General features: G+C 43.3%; 2 protein-coding genes across 9 annotated transcripts in view; one reads left to right on the forward strand and one right to left on the reverse strand.

Moving 5' to 3' along the window:
- The window catches only part of TTC1 (tetratricopeptide repeat domain 1), a 50,415-nt gene extending 43,044 nt beyond the window's left edge, over window positions 1–7,371 (forward strand). The window contains exons 9-11 of one of the 2 annotated variants that reach the window (XR_012505727.1): window positions 1,731–1,848; window positions 2,059–2,200; window positions 3,692–7,371. The gene's annotated coding sequence lies outside the window, so the exon portion shown is untranslated. Of the gene's footprint in view, window positions 1–1,730; window positions 2,201–3,691 lie in introns of both variants that reach the window. The other variant, XR_012505726.1, reaches the window with a different exon arrangement.
- Window positions 4,828–20,439, reverse strand: part of PWWP2A (PWWP domain containing 2A) — an 86,798-nt gene continuing 71,186 nt past the window's right edge. For 2 of the 7 annotated variants that reach the window (XM_074361017.1, XM_074361018.1), the window contains one exon: window positions 14,900–19,829. In XM_074361017.1, the coding sequence (XP_074217118.1) occupies window positions 18,146–19,762 (1,617 nt within the window). In that variant the 5' untranslated portion in view covers window positions 19,763–19,829 and the 3' untranslated portion in view covers window positions 14,900–18,145. Of the gene's footprint in view, window positions 7,082–9,284; window positions 9,551–14,899; window positions 19,830–20,439 lie in introns of those variants that run through there. The other 5 variants (XR_012505725.1, XM_074361016.1, XM_074361015.1 and 2 more) reach the window with 5 other exon arrangements.

The raw sequence follows: 20,439 nt of genomic DNA on the forward strand, positions 1-20,439 counted from the left end.
CTTGATGGAAGGTAGCATGATTCTCATGTCTGCTTGTGTGCTCGTTTCGTCATGATATATCACGTCATGTAGCCTGGAAAATTCTGTGTATTTGTGACAGAATGATGGTGGAAAAGCAGCCTCTTATGAAAGAGATTATTTCGTAACCACTGTGAAGACAGTTTTGACCCCATGGACACCTGAAAGGGTCTCAGGAACCCCCGGGGAGCCCTGGGCTGCCCTGAGAGCCACTCTGTCACGTTGTCGCTTTTGAGCTCAATTGCTGAGACTAAGCGAAGGTCAAGGCTGAGATTCCTGAAGGACTTTCTGAGCCTCAAGGAACAGGAAATAGACTTGTTTGCCTAGAAGGAGCCTTTCTTGAGACGCCACCACTGCCGCAGGGGGTAGAGGTTTTGCTTCTTAGGCCTCCTTCCTCCTCCATCTTCCCCTCCAGCGCCTCACGGAAATTTTGCAGGAGGCCAAACAAGGCCAACACGAAATGCTTCTAGTGAGCGAGCCAAGTCATGTGTCTGGAAAGGAAAGGAAGGGGATCTAAGTAGGCATGAGTTTGCTTAAGCCAAGTTGTTTATCTACTACTGTTAACTTCTCTGCTTCCAAAATCTGGAAGAGATGGATTCAAACCTTCTCAAAATGTTTGACTGTAGAAAAATCCTGAAAGGGTTGAAAGTAGAAAGAGTGGAGGAAGGGGGAGGAAGGGGGCCTGCATTTGCCGCCTCCTGCTGAGGTGTACGATTTAAGTTCTGTGGTGCCTTCCTCCCCACACCAAAGCAAGTATGCCAGAGTTTGCTTTTAAAATAGTCACACTGTGACACGGTATGTGTTCTTACGCCAGGGACATTGCAATGGATCAGAATAATTTTGGATCTCCTATAATTTCCTTGAAGACTCAAACACATTTTTTTTTAATACTATGACCTGTTACCTGTTTGCCTCCTTGAATAGACGTGAGCTCCTAGCAGGTAAGGGCCATACTTACGTTAATAGCACCAGCACCTACCGCTCTACTTGGAACTGAGAAATTGGTTTTAAAGGCTATTCCACAAAAGTGGTCTCGGTGTGAACAGCCACTCTATCCAAACGTGCTGAGATTTCTGGGGTCTTTATTTAGCGCCTGGTTTTTAAAACGTCTCCTTTGCTACTAACGGCTATCTGTCCCCTCAAGACAAGGAGAAACTAGTCATCTTCAAAATTTTAAGACCCAGCAAAGTGATTTAAAATGTCAGCTTAGACGGTTTACGTGCCGTTTTTCACTTTCCAAGGAATGTGGTGGGAGGCAGCAAAAGACAGCGTCTTGGTCTCCCCGAGTCGGGCCAGTGGGCTGATCCGTGGCTCCCCACGTGCTGCCGGGACAGCCTCGTCCCCCTGGCCCTTAAGGCTCCGGTTAATTCCCTGCAGAAGTGTTTTCATTCGGATCCGTGTGCAGTTCCAGTCAGTTTGGAGGACTCAGCTAGGACTTCTCAGCAGTGAATCTAGTCATTGCACCCTTTGTGAAGTTTAAAAAGATATTTGGTAAATATTTAAGCCAGTCAAGCCCATCTTGGGTGGTCACGTCGAGCATCCTCAGGTGGTGATCATTCAGCGTGGCCTGTGAGCACGTCTCCCGGTTTTTACATTTTCGTTTTTGGATATTTACAAGGATTTGTCTTGGGACTTTGAGGAGTCCCCAGCTTGTCCTCTAGTTTCAGCCTCCCCTCCTTCTCCCAGGTCACATTTCCGTCTTGTGTTTGTAGATGTCCCCACTGTGCTAACCCACACGTGAGCAGCTTTTCCACTCACCGGGGCACCGGCACTGTTACTACAGCAGATACACACTCGTGTGGCAGTTTTTCTGTGCGGAGTGCACCGTGGGTTAGTTCATTTTCTCACATCATGGATCTGAACCATGGTTAAATTCTATTCTTAAAATTCAACCTCTTTTTCTAAGAACTCTAAGACTTGCCACGTGTCCCCCTTCTATCACAAGCCCTGCGGCTGAGTTCCTCTTCCCCTGTCCTTCTGCCCCTTGTCCCACCCTGCAAAATGCCTGCCTTATCGCTGTACGAGTTACTGTGCTTCTAGGAATAGAGGTTACCACCGGAGATGCAGAGGCTGGGAGTGGCCGAGCCTGCTAGCTAATGACGCAACACCGCAGCCCTGGGCCTGCATCTGAGCCTCGATAAAGTGACAAGACTTCAAGCACTGGACCTCCAGACTTGCTCAGGTATAGTCAAAGGCGTGAACGTTTTAGTCCGTAGATGACAAGAGTCGGCGTTCCTGCAGCAGTGTGCATAGGTGAAGGGACGGGACTGCTTTGGCAAACGCTGCTGGGCCTGGCCGCGGTCTCTGCTCCCTGGGTCTGTGTGTGGCCTCCAGGACCACGGCTGCCGTCCACCTCTCAGCTCGCAAGCTGGAATGCAGGCAGCTTTAGGAAGACCAGACACAGGGCCTTTTTGGAGGCGTGTTACTGTCTGGTTGGACTGTTGTGGAGTGGGGCGCTGCCAGCAGCCGTGAAGTGTAAACCTGATGGGAAGGTGTGTTTGTAAGGTTGTCTGTCTGAGCCCAAGAGCTGAGCAGGCCTGCAAATCCTGTCTTTACAACCGGTTTAGTGAAACTTGGAATGTCAGAGGGGAAGGCTGTGATAGACCAGGGAGGATGGGAACAGCCATTCAGGTTAATGGCTGCTTTAATCTTCTTGAGAAAGGTCTTTAAAGGGAAGGGCCCAGTAACCTTCCAAGACCAGAGTGCAAATCTGAGCCATCACACAGGACAGGAGAAATCGGTGGTTCAGGCTCCTGCCCTTTCCTCCCGGCTGTCTGTGCTTTCCCGTGAACTTGCCTCTGCGTGAAAGGCAGGCCTGGGGCTGCCCAAGTTCAGTCTCGCTGGTGCCGCTGAGCCTGCAGCCTGGTGGTCGCCGCCAGCCCGCTGTCCTGTCCATGTTGCTTTCTGGGATCCCGCCCCCTTTTGATCCTGCCTGTCACCTCCCTGCCTCGTCTCTCCCTTTTTTCTTAAGGCATTGAACTCTCTGTCTAATACGCCTGTCGGTGTGTGCTGTGTACTTGATACACACCCCCACACCCTAGTGAAATCTGGAGGCAGTTTCGGTGACATGTTTATGACCCTTTCAGCCCCACCCCCCTGCACTTCTATAGTAACAAGCTTATTCCTTCCATCACTTGGATTTCCTTTAAAAAAGGATGTAGACATCCCACCAGAAGTGGCTGGAAAGTCTGTTCTTCCAGGGAGCTGCATAGCTATGCAGAGAAAGGAGGTGATCATTTGCAGTCACTTCCTTCTGTTGTGTGGAAAGCAGTCCTGAGCCCACACTAGACCAACTCCATTCATGCCCCTGAAATGAGAAATGGACCACTTGCTACCAGCCAGCCCAGGAGGTGGGGCCGAAATAACCAGAGCATCTGACTGCTTAAAGCCCTTCAAAGGGTGAAGAAACCCTTTGGTGATAAAATTACTTTATGAAAACTAGTGAGGATGTTCTTACATTTCAGAGCATCAAAAATTTCAGCCTTCTTGGCTGCAAGTTGGTAATTGTTGAAGCTAGGGATGGGTACATGGGGTTCATCTGAGTTTTCTTCTGATTCCCCAGCCCTCTGAGCTAGCTGTAAGCTAGGAACAGGCCCCCCCTGCGTAGGAGTTAATGTCTGTCAGCCAGACAAGGATTACGACTCCCTGTACCTTCTGCTTCCCTCCCTTCCAGGGGACGCTTGGGAAGCTCGCAATTCCCCCCTTAGCTGAAGTGCGGAGGAGCCGGCTGCCCCACTGCCGGGGAAACCGCAGCTTACCCTTTGTGGCCGTGATTCAGTCCCAGCTGCTAGTTCTAGCTTGCTGAGAAATACGGCCTACCCCGGATGGGGACGCCTGTCAGGCGCTGGGGCTCTGAAGCCATCAGACGTGACAGATGTGAAGAGAACCAACCAGGGCGATGCTGGAACAGGGTCTACAGGACATGTTTGAAGGCGTCAGTCTAAACTCATGCTTCCTCATCTAAGACAGCGTCCAGGAGATCCCAGGTTGCATCTGTGTCTTGCAGAAGTTGTGTCTGTAAACGTAGTGACACGGATACAGGCTGAGGAGGGCTGGCCCTGGAGGGGGCTCTCGCAGGCCTTCCCAGTTGACCTGCACATGAGGCGTTTACCTTCCCTGGTTCTCTGCTTCCGTTTTCATTTGTGGGAAACTTGTGGAAAAAAAGAGGTATCAACAGACCCAGATTCCAGTGGCCTCCTTTTTATACTCATTAGATAAACTGAAATGGGAGAATGTTTGCGATTAAAGTCGCCACGTATCCTCTGGAATAGCAGGCAGCCTTCTAAGGGATTGCTTTACTCAAATGGAAAAAAGAAAAGGCACACTGACCGAAGTTTCTGGGTCAGCCCTAAAAAAAAAAATTTTCATCTGGTAGTTTCCAGAGGCAAATTTTTCAAGACAGCTGAGTGCTTCTGGTCACTTGACCTCACACTGGACATAGTGGGCTTTTAAAGAAGCAACCATTTATCCATAAGGGCAGGACTCCTTAAAATTAAAACAAACAAACCGACCAGTAGATGCTTGTTTAATTACATCCAACTCTGAATGGTAGGTTATTCGTTTCCACCAGAAAAGAAAACAGTAATGTTTGTGCACAGGATCCTAAACTACTCTCCATTCCTCTATCCTTGCTCATAAAGAGAACCCATAAAATCGCCCAGTGATTAAAACTCCAGGCTGTTGCCCTAAGGCAGCAGTGCTACCTGGAACAGCTCCCTGAAGGACAAAGCGGTTGAATTTTAACAGTTTGAAAAATAACCTTTTAAACCTAAGTCCTAAAAGGTAAACAAATAGGCTTTAAATAACAACTTTTTTTTTAAAAATCAAGACTTTATTGGATAAATGTTACACAACATTCTTTAACAGTTAAGTCTCAGCATACTTTAGATGAAAAACAATTTTTGTCATTCAAGTCTACAAAATGAAATAGGCTTGTGGAGATTTTGAAATACAGACGAAGGTAGCATGAAGCAAAGCTTAAATATTAAGCAACTAAAGCGATGGAAGGGAAACAGCAATACGGTATGTCTAGATTTTAAATACCACCAAGTCGTTTTTTAAAAAATGAAAATCTGATTTATAACAGCTTTGAGATTCTGTCATGAGAAAAACTATTAGACACTAAAACCAGATCTCTCCCCGTTCGTTTGCCTTTATAGTACTTCCTGGTCATGCCCATCACTGCACAAAGACAGACTTACAAAGCCTAGTTAAAATTTTTGATACACAAAATCTGCCGTGACCTGGGAGCCACCTGGTTCTGGGCGTGAACCCGAAAGGTGCTGCCGGGTTACGTGTCTGCAAGAACCACCCCAGCCTTGACCCTGGGGCCAGAGAGCAGGGGCCACTGGCGTGCGTGTCGTCGTCAGCACGCCTGCTGCTGCAGTTCTGAGCTGACTTCTTCAGACCTGATCAAATGCACAATGACTTCATGGTAAGGAATTTTCCATAAAGGCAATTTCAGAATGCCATCGAGACTCTGAATAACTTACGTCGTAATCAGGATTTGCACTAACTCATTAGAAGCAGGACTGCCTACCTTTCCTTCTCGAGTTGTAAAATCCTTGTCAGGTAGAGTAAATATTCTGAAACTCACCCAGAACTTTTTGTTCATCTGGAGTGTGGGGTTATTAAGTAATTCCAAACCTACATAGTAAGACTGGAAAGTGAACACTTGAGCCAAATGCTCAGTTTTCTATTATGTTGCTTCACATGAATTTTGTATTTTTAAAAGTTTTTTTGGCATTTTTTTCCTTTTTTTTTTTTTTTTTGTATTAAGTAATCAATATGGATTATCTTTCTGGTTTAAAAAATAAATCAGTATTGCCACTAAAAAACTTTAGTTTTATTATTAAAAGCACTGCACCATCAAATATAAAAGCCTTAAAAATGTAGTACTAACAGGACCATCTGCTTGTCTCATTCATGTTTTCTCCATTCATTAAAAAAGAAAAACTAAGGTTTTTTTCATAACATGTATTTTCCAGAATCAAAAACATGACGGTCTCCATTAATGAGAACTCATATGCCACGCGTGAGACGTTCACTGTCCTTATGGGTCTGCTTCCTGCTGCTTGTTCCCCAGGGTCAAGTTGCACTGACACCTGCGAGACTTTCTTGCACTTAGAAAGAGGAGCTCTCTGTGGAGAGAGGTCAGACAATTCATTGTCACCTTTCCTGAACTAGACCCAAATCAGTAAGGACAGGGAGAAGCTCAAAAGCCTCTCCAGCACAGTAGGATTAAGACTCGCTCTCAGTATATTTTCACTCCAAGATCAACACTAGCCTATCCACTTTGAGTCAGAATTTGAAAGATAAGAATGTAGTCATGAAAATGTGCACAAAATGTTAAATACTGGTGGCAAATAAATACATCTTAATATGATCTAACAAGCAAACGTATATTTAAGATAATATAGCCCTGGCCCTGCTTTACTGAAGAAAAGATGCAAATGTTCTTGGCGGGGTGGGGGGTGGGGCACTGCCATCCCTGTAGGATGTTCGGTCATCTTTCCTGTTGATTCCACTGACACCCTGGTGGGCTCACTGGCCTCGGCGTTTGTGACTATTGCTGCTTCACAGGAGAGCCGTTTTAGAAATATCTTAGTTCATAGCTGAACTAATGAACATAAACCTCGGAGAAAGCAGTTTTTGTATGACAAATAATTCAGCGTTTCTGTCAACATCCCATGCCTTTTAGGACTGTCCAAGCTGTACTGAGAAGGACTTCACGTTCAAAAGAAGTTACTATCAGTGATTCTTCATACGTAAAATTCGAGAGAGGTCTTTGCGTATCTCACATCACTCTTCTCATCTGATGCATAATTTATTGCAATAGTTTACTTTTTATAAAATATTCCCCTAATACCTTTTCTTCAGTTTAATACAGCACGGTTTGCAAGTGCCCCATTACAGACTTGGTTTTAACCACTGCCTGAACATTAGCTTCTTAGTGCAGCTTTAAAAATCTGAGTCTCCAATTTCATTCAGTCCTGACGCTCAGGTGTTCTGTGTCATTGTGGTACAGGTCCGATGAAACCAGCGGCCTGCTAATGTCTCTGTGCTGAAATATAGTAAAGAAAAGGAAGAAAATGCAGTTAAGCACAAGTACTTATATGAGGAAGACGCTGTCCTGGTTTAAACTGAGCCCTGTATAGACTGTGGGATCACATCTGACTTTTTTCTTTTAAATCAGTTAAACTTGACCAATGGCTTTGTTTGTTTTTTTTGTTTGTTCGTTTTGAGAAAACAACTTACTACCGCTCTAAACCAGCAGAAGCATTCGTGTTATCTCTGAAGTAATCCAGCCAAATTGCAGCACAAATAAAATGGTTGTCACCTTCACATAGTCAATCTGCACTTGAGCGCATTTTGTAAAATAACTTGTTTATGAGTAGCTGCCTGAGCTGCTGTGTGGACTGTGAAACACAACAGCAGCCGCCCTCTAGCAAGCAAAGTTCTACACATCAGGCTGTGTCAGACTTGGCTGCAGGTTACACTGTCTGCACGTGGGCAGGAGTGAAAAAGAGGGGCTGGAGGGTGCGTCCCCAGAGGGAGACACACGGCACATTAGAAGGCACCAAAGGCAGCATAACACTGGCCGGATTACACAGTGTCCCTTGTTACACCAGCAAACCAGAGTATCAGCAGAGGCACTCTGCACCACACCGCCAACAAAAAGCAGGACTCTGAGCAGAACACTTATAAAGGACAAGGCTTATATAAAACTTACTGCCAAGCAGCGTGACCAGAATGCCCAACATTACCGACCACCCTCTGATACCAAGAAGTGGTACGAATCCCACTGAAACCCTCTATGGTCCCTGGTCACGCCTCGCAAACCTGGGAGCCTAAGGACCAATAAGAGTTTGAATCCCAAAAGAGGTGACCCATGGAAAAGATGATTTTTTTCAGTCAGATGTATTCTTAAACCAAAGATGTGGTTACCTTCAGTGAAATAACAGGCAAAACAAACAATGCAAAAAGGGAAAAAAGAAAAACCAACCCCATCCTCCCAATGTTTAACTTTCAAATGTTTCCAATGAGCTGCATCCCCCAGTCTCTGATGGCACTCAGAACTTCCAGTGCTGCCCTGCATCACTCACTTGTGGGTCCAGGTCTGTAAAGTTCACGGGGCTTCCTATCACAGTTCTTAAGCAATGAAAAGTGACTTCTAACCGTAAATACTGCACACATCAAAATGGAAACTGAATGTAGTCCTTCATCACTAAAGCAGCAGAATGATTAACAATTTTAAAATTTGACACTGAGCTAGGAAGAGTTAATTTTCTAAAACTAAGATATTACACTAATATAATAATACTAATAAATTTAGACTCACACAGAACTTTGGAAGTAAATGTCACCATTTTATAAACTGAAAGGAAAAAAATCAACAGCCAATCCCATGTACAATTCCACTTCCTTCTGTTTATCACTCTCAGTCTTTGGCTTCAGCCTTAGTGAGGCCTATTCAAGTTGGCGGGAAAGCCAAGGATGGGCGCAGATCTTACTATTCTTGTGGGAGATGCCGAAAACAAAATGGTGAGACCACCATGGGGCTCAAGAGACCACCACGAGGGCAGCTACCACTCCTGTGCAGGTAAGAGTCCCAAACAGCCCAGCCTCAAGCCCTGACTCGAAGCGTGCTGTCCTCAGCCAGCTTGCAGGCTCAGCTCCCAGGCAGCGATGCGGCCCGGTTACAGCTCGTCACACGCCCGAGGGTGAAGGGCCTTCATTCAAGGAAGCCAGAAAGATCCCAAGTCCAAAGCAGCAATGACAGCAAAACCCCTAAACCTTCCCTGTCACATAAGAGCCCAAAATAAGCCTTTCAGGCGTTATCCCAGGAGGTCTGAGTAAATGTGCTTAAAGAAATAATTACAACTACATTTCAGCATTATTTTTTGCCACCCTCTGAATTTTGACTTGTTTGGGGGTTGATTTAATTCACTAAGAATATCTATGTTCATATATGGAGATAATATATATATTCTCATATTAATGACTATCTAAGAAGTTAAAATAATGAATATAAAAGTGACAAAGAAAGACTGAGGTAGTGAAATGAGACAGAAATGCACTATCCTGCCTTTCCACGGAGACTCGGCGGCCGTCCGATGGAATCCTGCCGTCCGCCCCCAGCCTCTCCCACGCTGGGAGACGCTCCTCTCGGTTCCGAGGCTCACAGGCGGTGGGCTTTGGTTTCCTTCCACACAGCAGGTAACAGCAATGAAAAGTTAATTTCACTTACTATAACTGGCACTTACATGAGGCGCACCCAGCTACCAAGGTCAGTGAAAACGGAGGAAAGAGAACTAGCGCGTTCGTTTACATCTAGCCTGAGCTACTTCGGGGGCGGGAGTGATGACATGACGCCCTCTTCACTCTGTGGCAGGGCTTAGCACAGACAGACCTGCCCGTCTCACTGTTAACTTCAATGCTCCCAGTCTGAATCCACAGTGGTCTGTCAGACACTGTAAGGGAGCAGCAGGACTCGTCACTGTCTGATGTAATAGCTGCCATTTGTTGAGACCTATGGTAGAAAAAACCAAGTTAACAAAAATAGAGCAGTCATTCGAGTTCTTTTTCATCCATTTTACAAAAAAAAAATTTAAAAATAAGACCAAAATTCAGCTGAATTTTCATAATGAATTTATTCTAGATAACTTGCTGGCCTCACAAAACGTGAAGCTCTGGTGCCAACGGGACAGACTTAGGGTGTGTACACACCAGTCTTGGCCAGGAGAGGGCACGCTCCAGCCCAAGTCAGCGGAGCAGCACAGTGCCTTCAGGCTCACCGGACGCTGCCCTCCAGCGCTAGCTCACACGTAATGCTCCTGACAAAAAATCTGTGCTAGCCTGACCCTAGCCTAGCGCTGGCGTAGTCCTGATCGGCTCGGTATTCGGCAGCGGCCGAAGTCCTCACCCTATCTGCATCGTATCGATGCGCTCAGAGACCGTTGTGAAGAATGACCCGAACTGCCTGCGTCCCTTTCGCCTTGAATGCCGGTGGCCCCTGTGCGGAACACTCAGACCTGAACTTACTGTGAAGTAACACCTGCGTGAAATAGGTTTGACAAGGTAAGCTTTCTCACTTTGGCTTTCAGCGCAGAGACTTCAAAGTACAGTTCAAGTGAAGGACTGTCCTTGAAGCCGTGTTGTTTAACCCATTTGCTCGTTTCCTTGCTTCCCTGCTTGAAGTACAGAATGCGTAAGGAACAACTCATTACCACTTCAGCGTAGGCAACTCTGCGATCACTGATTTAGATAATGTTCAATCCATATAATAAAATATTTTTAAATGCTAAATTAGAAGCCGTAGCACATAATCAAAACCTTAAAAAAGGCTTCTCTGACACTGAAAAGGGGAAATTTCATACAACTGATCTATATACAAATGATTACTTCTGAATTTAATTCAGAGAACAGTTTTCTTAAATGAGGTTATTTACCCTTTTGTTCATGGCAAAACTTAAATATACTCTTAGCTATAACCCAACAGCAGTCACACAAGAAAAAAGAATATGAATGCACAAGAATTTATCTTTTGAACCTCACCCTCCTGGGTTTCAGCAACCATTCTAAAGGCTCTCCTTTTCAGTTCTAGGCAAGAGGAGAGTCAAGACGGTGCATCAGAGAATCTTACTTCCCTGTGCAGCTCCCCACCCAGTGCCCAGAAATGCCATGTAGAACATTAGCACGTGAGGGCCCAGGCCACAGAGCCGGGCCCGCGAGTCTTCTGCACTCATGTTTGAGGTGAACTTCCCTTCAGTGCTTTTAAGGGTCTCAAGGTTCTTCTTTAGAAGCGAACAGGATCCATGAGGAAGAGCCAGGGAGCCCTGGCAGTGAGGCGGTAAAAGGCTACCCTCATGAAAGGCAGCAATTTCCCTGGAAGTTACTTATTCTGTCCTTTAAAAGAAAGCTCACATGCAGCAATGGCCACCATTCCTGGGAGGCAGCACAGATTTAAAGGGCAAATCACAACAGAGTGAGTCAGCATTCAGTCTCCCCTTTAGAGCATGAACGAAGTAGAAGAGGTCACAGCCTTAGAGCGAAGCCCAGAATTAAAAACTAAAGAATTGAAATCACGTACATGTACCTCTTGCCTTGTCTCGCTGAACATGGAATAGAAAGATTCTCTTAACCCAGCGCAGCACAACACAACACGACCAAGGAGGGAAGCATCGATCACGCCTCATTTCACAACAGACACCCTGTTTTTCTAGCCTTCGTGCTATTTTTGTAACCAGTTCTTTTTCTAGGGTTTTAGACCAACTGCACAAAGTTCTTTCCAGCATACCAGAACTCACACCGAAACGTGCCACTGCCAGTCAGAGTCCCTCCTGAAAACGAAGCTGCAAGGGGAAATCCTCGATTTGCAATCGGCAGCACGTCAAAAGCGAGCTATGGGTAGAAATGACCACCCCCTGGAAAATACGGCCACGGCGCGCACAGATCAAGGCCTTGGAATGTGAGGTATTTCCCTCCTAGAAATGGGACACCATCTGCTATGCAATCATACCAGTGGCAATAAAAAGGAATGTTCCAATTAATGTCCACTTTTTCACCTTTTGGCAAAATACTGAAATAATAAAACACCAGGTTCCAGGAAACAGCACCCGTACAAACCAGCTACTTGTCACCACTCCAAAGCTGCCAGGTACAGCCCTGTGCCTCTGGTACCTTTAGAAATGCCTCGGGGCCTCTCCACGGGCCCCACCGGCTCAGACACTGCTCACGCCTTTGAGAGGATGTGGGTGCGCCAGCCTTCGAGGATGGGGACTGGTAGTCAGTACATGAATGTCTGCATCGATGGAATTACTCTTCCTCACGCAAGAGTTGAAATATTTGAATGCACTTCTCCCCTCACCATAACCCCCAGGCACCCTCCACAAATGCCTGTTGGAATTTTCAGGTAAGAATAACAGTGCTACAGCTTGTTTTTCATTTACACTGAGTGTACGCTGCAGACAGACCCTACCAAAAGCTACCCGAAGGAAGCTTTTGTGCCACGTACGGCAAGTGGCAGCTGTGGTCGTGACAGCAAGTAGTTCAGTCCTGCGCCAGACGGTGTCGCTTTCATCATTTAAACTCTCCGTTACCTTCCGAGGAGGTGCTGTTACCCTCGCCCGCGTCACGGATGACGACACGGAGGTAACCTGCCTAAGACCACACAGCTCGTGAGTGGCAGATCCAAGTCAGACTTTGAATCTAGGAAATCTGGCTCAAGAGCCTATCCTTTCCGCCACGTGCCTGCAAAGTGGAACCGAAGGACTCTGCTCAGTAAGATGGACACTGAGCACTGTGCAAAAATGTTAACGAGTGCGCCCGCTCACCTGCACCACTGGCAAGTTATCCTCCTACCCACCCATTTCTGTCGTTTACACGGGGTGATCCTCTCTCACTTCCACAAAAACAGTCTCCCCAGGCAGGCAAAGACACCTGTCATTTTACCTGGGGGGGAGGTTACTCCTCCCCGGCTTTTTCAGTAGCTTTGAAGTGAATCTTTGTGCCACAGAGAACTAAGTGAGGGACACTGAGTTACAAAATTATCCTACTTAAAAAACAAAAAACAAGCCCTTGCTAAAACTTGATACGTTATCATTACAAGCCTTTTAGTTTACATGAAAAGGAAAAACATTCGATTATGACACAGCCTTAACACTCTGGCTATGGAGTATCTGGTTTCCCTTCTAGATACCCGCACTAGGACAGAAAAAATTTATAAAAAGTTTTAAATCAGGTTTCTGGAAAGATTTCTATGATTCTAGTGCAATGAAAAGGTTAACCGTCACATCCTTATGATACAAGGAAAATTCCATATTTAAATAATAGCTGTGTTTTAAACTTTAAAAATAATTAGGAATTTAAAGAAAAAATACTTAATTCATGTTTAAACCAAGTTTTAAGAAAAGTTTCCAGAAAAACTGGTCAGTTTTCAACAAAGTTTTATGAAATTGTTTTATAAGCCAAAGTGTCCAACAAAAGAAGGCCCACAAGTTAGATGACATCTATACTACAGCCATGTAATTTACTGAGTTGAAGAATGAGAATTTCTTCTTTTCCTTTACATGTCCCCACGACAAATCTCTCCTTTATGCCAGCATAACATAGGCTCTACGGGAAAAAAATTCAAGTTTGGCAGGTTTTTTTTCAGAGATTATTTAGATGCACTAAAATCTGACTTAGTCTATCCAAAATGGATTTAAAGGCACAATATAAAAGTAAATTGAGGGGAGGGTATAGCTCAGTGGTAGAGCATGTGGCCTCGCATGCATGAGGTCCTAGGTTCAATCCCCAGTACCTCCCTCAAAAAGTACAAATAAATAAATAAACCTAATTACCTCCCCCCACCAAAAAAAACCTTAAAAAAAAAAAAAAAAGGTAAATTTAATTCAGTATTTCCTACCAAAGTGTGGTACACAAAATGACCTTACAATTTTAATAGAATCATCTATGTATGTCAAGGTGTATGTTTTCCACTGATTGTACTGGCATAAGGAGTGGGAAAATGGTATGAATATTATAAAAATATGGTAGAGTGTGATGGTATGTAAATACTTTAAGTTTTGGAAACAAATTCCATTATGAAAATCATTTAAATGGCTTCCATGTTGATAAAATTGTCCAAAACAATTGTTTTTGTCACTAGGAAGTAACGGTTTTACCCTAAAACCTACTCTTAATAGGTAAATGCAGTCATACTAACTGGCCTAAGACTGTCACCAGGAGGCAGTGAGTCGCTAAGGACGCGGGAGTTGTCAGCACTGCAGGCTGACTGCAAAGCACTGCAGGAAACCAGGCTTCCAGCACCACGTGCCAATCACAGTGCTCGACCAAGACAGACACTCCTGTGACTTAATTTCCAAACACCTTCGAGGACAGTCCCATCCAAACTTAAAAGATTTCTGTCAAAAACCAAATCACAAATGGATGGCAGTGCCAACTACCCAACAATGTGGAGGTACTTAATGCCACACAACTGTACACTTTAAAAAATGGCTTAAATGGTAAATTTTATGTTTGGTATATTAAGCGACAATTTTTAAATACAAAAAAAAAAAAAAAAAAGCCAAACCAGCAAATTACAGTGCTCTACTAACATGAAGGAAAAAATGATTTCCACCTAGTCAGAAGGAAAGTAAAAAGAAAAAAAGAAAAAGGAAAAAAAAAACCTGTTTGAGTCTATAAATGTGAAGTCTCTTACTTGAGAAAAGATTAAGCAAGAAAGAGTTGAGCTGTTTCTCGTCTGCCTTTAGTGTCCATGGCAAAGACCCCAAGGCTTCCTGGAAAACAAACTGCAGATCGTCCAGACCCCTACAACTGGAATTGCTAACGCTTTCAGCTTTTAATTCTGTTCACTCTTTGTTGAATGAAGCAGTGTAGTAAATGGACACGAACTGTAAATACAGACTGTGAAGAGCCTCGTAACCAAGTCAGAAGCAGGTAGAAGTAATTAAGGCAGCCGAGCTGTCTGACTTCTCCTGGCAGTTGGCATGGCACCAGCCTCCCGTTCTATTTCTGAATTCCCTCCAGCAAGCATCTCAATTAGAGATTGTTTTAATAGCAACCATATTAGTACAATCCCAAAGCAAACACTAAATTTGTCCCAACTTAGAAATTGGGTCTTCAGAATTCTCTCTGGCAAATTCCCTACTGGAGGCCATCACTGGGCCCAAAATCAAAACAATGTCCTGACTTAAAACATCATCCACTTTTCTAGACATTTGCCAGTCTCTGCTCTATGGAAGCAACAAATGTGAACCAGTGTAGCACAAACTGTAGAAAAAATTCACAACTTAAAAGGGAAAATCTAATTTTAGATCCAAATTATAGGTTTCTTAAGGAATTTCCAATTCCCAACTCAGCTACTCTACATAAAAGAATGTATGTCTATAAATGGAAATGTGTACCTTTTCTTCCACGTAACCAACAGTGCAGACAACCTACTCAAAGAGGGTTGCAACTCAGTGTCTTGTAAATTAGAAACTGACCCACTAATGAAGATATATACACTGATTTAGCTGATTTCAGTTAAGGTCCACATCCTTTGCCTCGAGTCCACCCTCCTATCTGTATTTCTGTCTGTCCTGTCTTTTCTTGGTAACAATCTAAAATTACTTACAGATTTTTCCCATCAAAATCAAGCCGGGCAGGAGACACCATCATCGTCTTGCAAATGGGCGTCAGACTAGCGAACCCAACTTTCTCTGCTCTTCCACATCTAAAGAGCCCCAGGTTTATAGACCAGACTCTTTGGGGTCTATGAATTCTAGAAAACTAAAAGGGAAAGACACTGATGCTTTACATTCCTGAAGACATCTAGAAATAAAGATCTCTTCAGCTTTCAGTTCTCTCTTCCCTTCGTTTCTCCCCCTTGCTAATCCGGTTCTCGCCACTTTTCTTAGACCGCTAGACATTTGGCTTAAGCCTAGTTTTATCTCTACAAGAAAGAAAAAAATTGCCCATTTGGTTATGTCCATATAAGGAGTGCTTTTTTTTTTTTCCTTAGAGGAATGTAAAAGAAAAATGGCTGCAATTACCCACTTCATCTCTATGTCCATCCACAGTAGATACTGGACAACTGTATCTCAGCTACTTAAGAAACTTCTATTTGAATAAAACATCATTCTGTTTGCAGCAACTGGATTAGTGTTAAGAATACATAGTTCATCTGAAGATTAGAGAAATTTTTGAAAACTTTTTTCCCTGTTGAAACTTCAGATGAAATATGCCAGACTGCTGGTTTGAAACTGAGGGATTATTTGGCATCATTAGAGATGGTGCACATTTGTGATTATGCTTCAACTTTTTCCTTAGAAGTATGTACTGTATCAAATTGTTCCTTTTGTACTCAACAATCATGATTTTACTATTTTTTCTTCTTTCCATGGCTTCTGAAACAGATCAGATTTGGTTTATGCCACCAGAGCATGTTAGTCCAACCACCTGACTATGTAGTAATCAGTCAGAACCACTGTTAACATAAAACTCACCTCAATCATTACACAAAACCTTGGAATTACATATTTTAACTGACTTTTTGCTCTGCCTCGTTTAAATCTTTCTGAACCTTAGATTTCAAACTTTCAAAAATATCTAAGTGAATAAATTCGTTAATCTGAAACAAATACTTGGAAAACTTTTTAAGACCCCCTCAATCACACTGAGCGTCTTGCAACCTATTATAATCAAAGAATTTTTAAGATAGTATAGTTGTTTCTGTTTGCAGGAAAGAATATGTTCTTTTCAGGTGAAACATCTTTTTTAATTGTGTGTTTATTATAATCAAAAAGCATTGACTGAGCTCCCCAGAAGAAATTCTACTTGCTTTTGCAGAAACTGGTACATAGTCACAGAAGTCCATGACCTTAAGGAAGCTGACAGAAGACTATTGATTTCCTATCTCCATTTTCTTATTTAATTCCCCAGTAACTAAGAGATTTCAAATTGGATTACCTAGAAATCCACAAAAATTTGCTCTCTTTGAAAGTCCTAAGTTTCCAAGTGTCAAGCTGACATACCAAATTTAAAAATTTAGACACAAAAAATATGAAAGCAACTTAAAAAATCTTGGGACAAACGTGCCTCCACAGGCAATCCATCAGAATTTTCACTAACAATACAAAGCTAAAAATGGAAAATAAGAACTCAAATCTTAGGGACAGATGAACCATGTCAGCTAAGTTATGGGCCCCAAAAGCAATGATACCTGAGGCAGGATACCAAGCAGAAAAGAGACTGGTTCTATCTACACAAATGTTAAAAAAAAAAAAAGTATATGATGAAAATTAATTATTAAGGCTAAAAAATTTTTAATGAAAAAATTCATCTGAAAAAAATGAGATTGAAAAAATTAAAACCCATACATTTATGAGAAAGTGGGAGCAGGGCCTCAAATCTAGAAGCATATCAGACCTCTACTACAAAGCCTCATTTTTAGAATATACTGATTAATCACTTACTTGAATTTTATCTACACTCATTATACATTCCCTGATAGGGCAAATAGGAAAAAGTGATTTTTCTCCTCCTCCATACACTATTACAAAGTATAGTTTTCTACCATCTTGAAATTTTTCAAGGCTTTTTGAGAAACACACACAAATAATTTGGATTTAGTTGATTTTATTTACAGCTTGTTTTTTTTTTACATTTCAGAGCATTACACAATTACAGTTTCTCATTTTCTGACCTGCAAACAGATACCTTAAATGGAAATATTTTTTTAAAAATTATCAAACTAGGTACACATCCAAAATGCAACAATTACACATATAACAATTAATTCACAAAGTGTAATTTACCGGGATGTATCCTAAGAATTTAGGAACAGCCAGTCAGTCAGGAGAAATCTGACTAGATTTAGCAATCAACTATTTACACATCCAAAGACAAACCTATCTGAACTCCCAAACCGGTAAGTCTGAAAGTTTTTGTTAAGTCCCCATTGGACAAAAGAGAGAGAGTGATGATTCAAACCTACCCAGCCTTAACAGTCTTAATCCCAAATACCGGGCTATCTGCCCAGTCTGAAACTCAACAGCAAGCATCTCAGCTTGCCAACACCCAAGTGTCAAACGCTTGTGCCATTATGCACATAGAAAGACTGTGTTCATTAACTAAAAGACAAGTAGTCATTAAATATCCACACCGTTCCCCCAGTCACCAGCCCTTACTATGACCCCAAATATGCAACCTGTTGTCACACAGTGACAGGCTATATTTTATATGTGTGCACCTGTGTATATACACATGCACATACACGCACGTGTGTGTGTGTATATATATGAACACACGTACACACAGAACTAGGTACAAATGGCAATTAACAGTCCCTGCAAAAATTCATTATCAGTTGAGGCTATGGCTCCTATGCCTTGAGATGGTTTTAGACTTCAAAACTGAATACTGCTAAAATCTCAGTTCCTTAAGACAAAATTTGATTGCTTGTTCAGCTCAAGCTTCTCAGTCTAAAAATGGCTATAAGGTTAAGTACAAAAAAGCAGCCAACTGAGTGCAATTTCTCTCTCCAGTTGGGCCATGCTGTTTCATAGAAGTTACTCTTCGCTAGACTAGAGACTCTGTGGCGCCTCCCAGAGGTTCTTGCCTACCTTACTGTCCGTGCTCACGTTTCAAACTGTGTCAACAGAGCCCGCACCTCAGGGGTCAGCTGCTTGGCAGCCTTGGCTGCCTCTGTGATGGCCTTGCGGTACAGGCCCTTTCTCTTCTTATTAAAGCGTGACTGGAAGTTTTCTAAAAAGGGGGAGAGTTGCGAAAGAGCCAGGAAAGATGTTGTTGGAGACCCGAACCATGAAATACGGGCCTCCTGTCGGACTAGGAGGCCGTTATCTTTCCGGCTCACAGTTATAGTGAGAATACGGGCTGGCCACCAAGGGAAGCCATATATCTTGGCCCAAACAATGTCCCCTACGCATATGGTCCTGCCATCTGGTGTGACACATTTAGAGACGTTTTTGGAAAAGACTTTCATTTTCAAGGAATTACTGAGCTTTTTCTCTTCCTTTGAAGAGGAGGAAGTGGAGGAGGTGGAAGGTGCGTGCATACAGCCTGGAGGACAATCAAAGCTCTCAGAAGAGCTACACTCAGAGTTGGAGGACTTCAGGTCATCTGTGCTATCAACGCTACACACTGAAGCACTGGAAGAGTCAGACTTCTTCTGATTTAGGGTCATGTAAACAGAGAGCTCGCCTTTGCTGCCTTTTTTGCCCAGTGTCTGCGGTTCATCCTGCTCCCCAGGCACCGGCACTTCAGCTGTGTCCTGAACCTCACTGCTGGCCTCTTCAGGGCCTTTGGAGGGGCTCTGATTTTCTGAAGGGGCCTCACCTGCTGAGCGGGTGGAGGTGCAGCGGGACTGGGGCTTGGGCGCCATCTTGCCGCTCCGCATTTTCTCCAGCCCTGTCTTCAGGGAAGAGTCGTTCTCTTCATTCCTGTACCTCTGCGGTTTTAAGCGGACCCGGGGTGGAAGGGACCCTGAGCTAGGATTCTGATACCGACGTGTGAAGTGGACTTTTGAATGTGCGTTTTTGGACGTAGAGGTTTCACTTTGCTTCTTCTGTGCCTTTTCTTTGGCAATTTTCAACACTTCCCGAGCCTTCGCGTGATCCATGTTCTTGCTCTGGAGCACTTTTTTCGTACTTAACTGAGCTTTTGATGTATTTGCCTGAGCAGAAACTTTGACTACTCTGCCTCTGCTGTGAGCAATATTTGAAACCTTAACCACAGCGTTTCTTTTCTGGCTTTCATTTTGGTTTTTCCCGTCCACCTTATGGTCAGTTTTCAGTTTTTTGTTCACAGTAGTTACACTTTCATTTCTCCGTTTTTTATCTTCGTATTTGTAAGAGTCACTTGCACTACCACCTTTTCTGGTTTCTTTTTTTTCAGCAACAACACTGTTTTTACATTTGTCACATAAGACTTGCCTGGGCCGTAATTTAATAGCATTCATTATTGAAGTAGGTTCTTCCCTGTACATTTTTCGTTTGGGTCGCTTAATTTTCCGAGGAGGCGGCTGAGGTATTGACTGGTTATATGTGTCCCTGATAAACAAAGGGGGAGGATAAGGTGCTCCTTCATGGAAGAGAGGTGGTGGTTTGGAAGTCCACAGGCGTTCAGCCAAGTTCAGCTCGGGAGGTGGGACAGGAGAAGGGTCATCGGGAACAGCACCATTCACTTCACGCTTGACCTCTGTTCCTTCTTGGAATGTATGACTTTGGAGCTGCATGGCTTCAGGTTTATCCTTGTATTCCCTCTTGGGAAATACTGTCACAGGAATCCCATGGGGCCCAAACCTTTGAAAGAAATGAAAGGAAAAAGAAGCCATTAACTTATGTCTATAGTGCAGTTTTTTTGAAACACCACCTAATGTTTATTGGTATGACCTTTCCTGAAAACTGTTTCACATTAAAAAGCAAAACCAAAAACCTACAGACGGCCTCCCTGCACAAGTCCCAGCGCCCTCCCCGCTTTTACACTGGTCCTGCATTTTAGGTATAAGCACAATGAGAAATACTCAGATAGTGGCTCTAAGCAATGCCAGAATAGCTGACGTTGTTTAAAACAGATCTTTCCAGTCTTGAATCAGAAAGAATGTTCTATCAGATAACCTGATATTAAAAGTCATTTAACATTCGCTCAACTACAAACATGTCCAATAAATCCAACTATAAATTTATTACATATCTTCCTCTGGTTATAATAGCTTTCAAAAGCTTCACAAAACAAATTCAGCCTTAACTACCCAAAACTACTGAAAACAGTAAAATCCCACCTCAACTTTATTATTTAAACACTCAAGATTCAAAGACATTTGTTTCTTTACTCTTTTACCCTAATTCTTAAGCCCTAATCCACCCCACATCTGCCCCTGAAGAAAAACCCACAAAAATATTAGAAATTCAG

This window comes from Camelus bactrianus, chromosome 3, assembly GCF_048773025.1.
Source record: "Camelus bactrianus isolate YW-2024 breed Bactrian camel chromosome 3, ASM4877302v1, whole genome shotgun sequence".
In the NCBI taxonomy this organism is placed as follows: Eukaryota; Metazoa; Chordata; class Mammalia; order Artiodactyla; family Camelidae; genus Camelus; species Camelus bactrianus.